We start from the raw sequence: 6,000 nt of genomic DNA on the forward strand, positions 1-6,000 counted from the left end.
GAACTGGTCTTTTATTGATCATATTTAACAGTATTGCTATTCATAGTGCATAGACTTCCTATTATCCTAGAATTCCTATTAGTCCCTGAATGAGAGAAGGTTATAACACACAAAAGATCCACGCTGCTCACAGGTGAGCTCGCTCCAATGGCAATAATGAAAAAATCCGGATGGCTGCAAACCAAACTGAGATCCAAATACCTTTTATTCACATAAATCTATGAAGAGCACTATATGAACAAGCAAGAGAGGAATGGCTAATGTGTTTCACACACAAATTGTGCTTATACATGTAGTGCTCTTCATGGTTTTATGTGAATAAAGGTATTTGGATCTCAGTTTCAGACTTTCTTTTCATTATGAGAGAAGGTTATGTTTTATTGTGACTACCAAAGTCCCTGGCACACAGTAAGTCCAGTTGAACTTATTATATGTTTGAGCTTCAGAGGAAAATGGCACAAAACTTGAAAGAAAGCATTAAGATTTGATGAAGACATTTAAGCCAGGACCCCCCTGAAGGCTACTGTGTTGTCTTTGTTGTGTTCTATCTTGAGAGAAACTGAGTAGGCCCCTGGTGATATACTACTGGCTGGCAAGGTTTCAGTGGCCACACTTTGATCATGGAGCATCTTGAGATGTAAACCGTTACAGCTTGGCCTAAAAGTATGTGTCTGGAAAACATATCCTATATCTCTATCACATTCACCTATATCTCTGATATCACATTCACCTATGTTTTGTCTCTATACAAATGCTGCAAGTACAGAAAAATACATGTTAATCTGCCAAAAAATTCAGTGAGCCACAATAGCTACAAAGTTTCTTACTGGTAATAGTTTGTTACTTCCACAAACCATGAACTCTCTCTCCCTTTGTCCTTCTAGGTTACGTTAGGTGTGAGGATGCTGATACCAGAGCTGTGGTTGCTGCTTATACCTCATACATCACTGTCCTCTCCTCTTCTCGCTCTCTGATACTCCTGCAGCCTGCAGACCCTGCTCCAGAGGGCAGTGCTGTGAACACCGCATCTGATAAAGCTACCGTCTACCTTATTCTCAAGGTGAGCAATGCAGGACAATATAGTGATATATCGGAATGACTGCTGCATGAGTCCTGTTTAGTTGCAGCACTCGGGTACAGAAGGTGATATTGATTCCTGTTCCCCTTGGCAGGGTCTTATTGACGTAGAAAAAGAACTGACTAAGCTGCAAGTGAAGAAAACCGAGCTGAGCCGACAGCTAGAGAAACTGCAGGAGCGGGTGACTGGAACAGATTATCGCAACAAAGTTCCCACTACAGTACAGCAACAAGACGCAGACAAGGTGAGTTACAGCTCGTAGTAGGGTCTGTTAGAAGAAAGAGATGCATGGTACTGTAGATGATAAGAGTTGTTTTTCAGTTCTAAAGCTGTGGGGTCCTTTTCAGCCTTCCACTAATAATGCAGCCTCTTATTTCTTTCTTTCTTTTTTCTTATCTTTCTTTCTTTTTTCTTATCTTCCTATTGCCTTCTCTCTCCTCTATTCCTTCCTCCCTCTCCTTCTTTTTTTTTTTTTTTGGTTATCCACATAGAGGGGGTATGGAGGTTGCCTTCATCCCTATTTACTAGTACTGGACAGAAAACCCTCTTTTATGCATATTGAGGATTTTATGATGTTTTGTCCAAATAAAATATAAAGGGATTTTAAGAATATACCTTTTTGGCCTATTTGTATCAATACTGTTTTGATAGTTGCCATAAAGTCCCAACCAAAAGAGGGTTTTCTGTCCAGTTCTCCCTCTCTTCCTTCCTCCCTCTCCTCCTTCCTCCCTCTCCTCCTTCCTCCCTCTCCTCCTTCCTCCCTCTCCTCTTCCTCTCTCCTCTTCCTCTCTCCTCTTCCTCTCTCCTCTTCCTCTCTCCTCTTCCTCTCTCCTCCTTCCTCTCTCTCCTCCTTCCTCTCTCTCCTCCTTCCTCTCTCTCCTCCTTCCTCCCTCTCCTCTTCCTCTCTCCTCTCTCCTCCCTCTCCTCTTCCCCCCTCTCCCTCCTCCCTCTCCTCTTCCTCTCTTCTCCCTCCTCCCTCTCCTCTTATTTCTCTCTTTTTGCCTTCTCTCCTTTTCTTATGCTTCCTCTGCCTCCTTGTCTTTTTTTTCTGCTCACTCGTACATTTTAGTTTCTTTCCTCCTCCTTCACCCATCTCACTTTCCTATTCTTCTCACTTCTTCTTCCTCTCTATCTGTCTCTGTCATTTGACTCCCTCCCCTCTGTTCACTCACCCTTCAACTCTCTCCTCTTTTCACTCTTTTTGCCTCTCATCTTTGTATTCTTCTCTTTCCCTCTCTCGCCTCTTTCTCCCCTATCCATTTTTTGCTGCCTCTCGGTTTTCCACCCTCTCTTTTCCTCCTACTTTTCCCTTTTTTTTTTCCCTAGCTCTGCATTCCCTCTTTTATTTGCTTTGACATCTTCTGAGAGTACTGGTTGCCCCACTGTCATGGTGACTCTCGCTTCAGTACTATCTATCCCGTTTAGGACTTTTTACCTGATTTTCCTGATCTACTTCTTGTAGATCAGTAACTCAGGAGATATTGCAGCCAGAGAATCAGTCTAACAGCCAGGCAATCAGAATTTTCAGGAACAGTGCAGGAATTGCAGCCTGCATATGTCTGTCCTGACAGGTTCACTTAAATCTTCAAGTTCGCTGTCTCATCTGGATGGCACTCTTTTCGGTAAAGATATTTGATATCAGTGGAACATTTTAAAGGTAACAATATGAGAATGTTTGCTGTGGAAAATGTTTTTTAGTCACAATAGTAAAAAAAAAAAAAAGAAAAAATAATCACAGCCAAAAATGTGCTTTACTATGTATCCATTGTATATGTATTTACCTTTTAACCCTCTATATTCCCCTTAGATGAAACAGTTGGAGACGGAGTACCAGAAGGTGGTGGAAGCTCTAAGCAGTTTTCAGAAGATGATGTAGTATTTATTTATTTTCCGCTTGCTCAGGATTGCGACAACAGCCCATATGCTGCTCCCAAACTTCTCTTTTTTTTTTAACAAAAACAAGAAAAAAAGGTCTAGAAAGATATAATGTATCTGAATGCTGTATCATACATAAAACATAGGATGTAATAAAAGCTCTAGAATCCTGTAAAAAGGAAATGTGTTGTTTGTAAGGGAGTGAAAAATGTTGTGTATATATTTAATACTGGTCAAAAGTTTTAGAACATCCACATTTTGACAGTTTTTATTACAATTTAATGTGTCAGTGTACTCTGAAAATAAAGCATAAAACAAATAAACAATTGGACATAAAACAGAAATGATGAATATGTTTTCTTTAACATGGTAACTACATTTTTTACATTTTTTACATTTTTTTTTTTTTTTAATTCTTATCTACATTTTTGACTCCTCCAAAGTAGCCACCTTTTGTAGATATAACAGCAGAACACACTTGTGGCATTCTTTCTACAACAGAAATCAAATATTGTTTAGAAAGTTCTTCCCAACACTGTTGCAGAAGTTCCCACAAATGTGTTGCACTTTTAGGTTGCTTTGCTTTCAGCTTTCTGTCCAGATCATCCCAAACCAGCTCAATGGGGGTTTAAGTGTGGTCATTCCAGGATTTGATACTTACCACCTTGTTCGTTTCTTCTAAGGTAGTTCTGCCTGGAGTTATGTTTTGGGTCACCATCTTGCTGTAGAATGAACCCCCTAACCATTTAGGTGTATTCCAGAGGGTATTGCATGGTGCTGCAACCAATGCTGTTGTAACCATTTTGGTTCAGGGTGCCATTCACTCAGCAAGTAGCCGACTCTGAATCCAGCAAAAGAGCCCCAGACCATCACACACCGCCTCCTACATGTTTGACAGATGGTGCCACACACTGGGGAAAGATCCTTTCACCTATTCAACAACACACAAAAATGCTGTGTGATGAACTGAAGAACTCAAATTTTGATTTATTGGTCCATAAGATCTTCCAGTCTTCAGTAGTCCACTGGCAGTGCTTCATAGCCCAGACAAGCCTCTTTTTCTTATTTTGCCATCTTGGCAATGGCTTTTATACAGCCACTCAACCTATCCCACATGCAGCTGGAAGTCTTCTCTTCACAGTTGAAACTGACACTTGCCCACTTTGAATAATGTTAAGCTGTGCTTGAAGCTGTTGAGTCGCCTGACACGCAAGCTGTTGACACACATTTTTGTCTTCTGATCCTGTGTGACTTTGGGTCTGCCAGACCTCCTCCTGTCAGAGTTTCATCCAGTTTCCCAGTGCCTTTTGATGGTGTAGGAAATTGTACTCACTGACGCCTTGGCTTTCTTTGCAAGTTCTCTAAGGAGGTTATAATGGTCTGTCTGTCTTTTTTTGTTAATTGCCTTTTTCTCCACATTTTGAGAGAAATATACTATGTCAATACTGTCCAAATATTGCTTAAGAGGGTGTAGAAAAACACAGTCTGTTTCCACACTGCGTTCATACAGGGAGCTTGTAAGTAATCAACTAAAGTTAATCTTACCCGACTATTCCCAGTATACCCTCCAATTAAGGAGAAACCTGAACTCTATCACCAAAGCCCTAGGAAACAATAAAATTGTGTACAAATGGAAATACCCTGCCAAATTGTGCGTGACCCATTTGGGTACGACGTCCCAAATCACCTCCATGTAACAAGGCCTTCGCCTTCTTCAGCAATGGCACATTCTTCCCGATACCTCCTGAACAACGCCCACGACCCACTGAACCTCAACCGCAATACTTGCACTCGGACTGGCACACAGTATCCAGGCCTTCCAGGTCTTCTCACCGCTCCAAGTAATGTCTGATTATATGTACTTGGATTGGGCACCCTGGTCCTCCCGCTCTTCATAGCACTTACTATCGTGCTTTTTACCCCACCAGCTATGCAGCCACAGCTGCTCCTTTGGTCCACCAGGACCATGCCTTTTTTACCCTCGTTTTTTTCTTTTTGTTTGCTGCACTTCTTTTTCAGGACAGAACTCTCCTACGGATATTAGAATGTCCTTCTACTGTTTCTTCCGGCATACTATTCAAGCTCCGATGTACAAGAACAACCGACCTTCTCCAGCTTCGTCCTCTACGTACCTCCTATGGACTGTTTAACCTCCGCTTACCATCCCTCTTCCTGTCGATACACCTTTGGGTGCCAATCAGGTACCACGTTGTTTTCCAAACACCTTCCACCTGGCTTCACAAACTATTCTTACACCTTACCAGCAACATGCAACTGCAACGACCTCAGTCCTTGTTACCCACAGTAATCAACTAAAGTTCGGACACCTGTAGGAATTGTTGGCATAAACTTTTAAGCTGGATACACACTATACAACTTTTGTTGGTAGATTTCCTTTAGATTGACCTTCAACTATGTAGTGCAAGGGCCTGCCTAATTGGAAACAAATTGAAAGTGTTTAGGTCTGACCTCCTATTATATGATTTTGGTAAGTCTAAAGGAAAAAATCTAAAGAAAATTGTATAGTGTGTATCCAGCTTTAGTCTATGTTCACACTGATGCAGTGCGGGATTTACAGTGATTCCTGTGCGTTTCCCACACTGCACCACAAGTGCCCTTTGTTAATGCGAACTGCTGCAGGTGTCAATGTTAACGACACCCCAAAAACGGTTCGCAAACTGCAGTGTGATGCGATTCCAGTGCGGCAAAAAAAAAGGGTCTTGCACCATTTTGGTGCGGATACGATGCGATTTGAGCCAAACAATAAATTAGGGAAAATATATACCTGTGCTCAAATCCCAATAGCTTGTACATGCATTTAAACAATCAGGTGCTAAAGGTATGTGACCACATATTAACACTACAAATTCTGGATGGACCCTCTGCACACTGCTACACCCTTTTCAGCAAACTATACAATAAAAAAAAAAAAAACGGATATCTAGTTCACACGTATTGCAATACATGTTTAAACTGACCAACTGCGTCAAAGTAATCCCTCTTATGACCAGTCCTACACTGCTTTGCCACTGCAAATGCTACCGTGG

General features: G+C 41.5%; 1 protein-coding gene across 1 annotated transcript in view; it reads left to right on the forward strand.

The window, feature by feature from the left end:
• The window catches only part of VARS1 (valyl-tRNA synthetase 1), a 78,913-nt gene extending 75,888 nt beyond the window's left edge, over positions 1-3,025 (forward strand). Inside the window, 3 exon segments of the mRNA XM_082264142.1 lie at positions 885-1,060; positions 1,173-1,322; positions 2,886-3,025. Of these exon segments, the coding sequence (XP_082120268.1) occupies positions 885-1,060; positions 1,173-1,322; positions 2,886-2,954 (395 nt within the window). The 3' untranslated portion in view covers positions 2,955-3,025.
• Positions 3,026-6,000: the final 2,975 nt, after the last annotated feature.

The sequence above is a fragment of the Pelophylax lessonae genome (assembly GCF_965119305.1).
Source record: "Pelophylax lessonae genome assembly, chromosome: 7".
Classification (NCBI taxonomy): domain Eukaryota; kingdom Metazoa; phylum Chordata; class Amphibia; order Anura; family Ranidae; genus Pelophylax; species Pelophylax lessonae.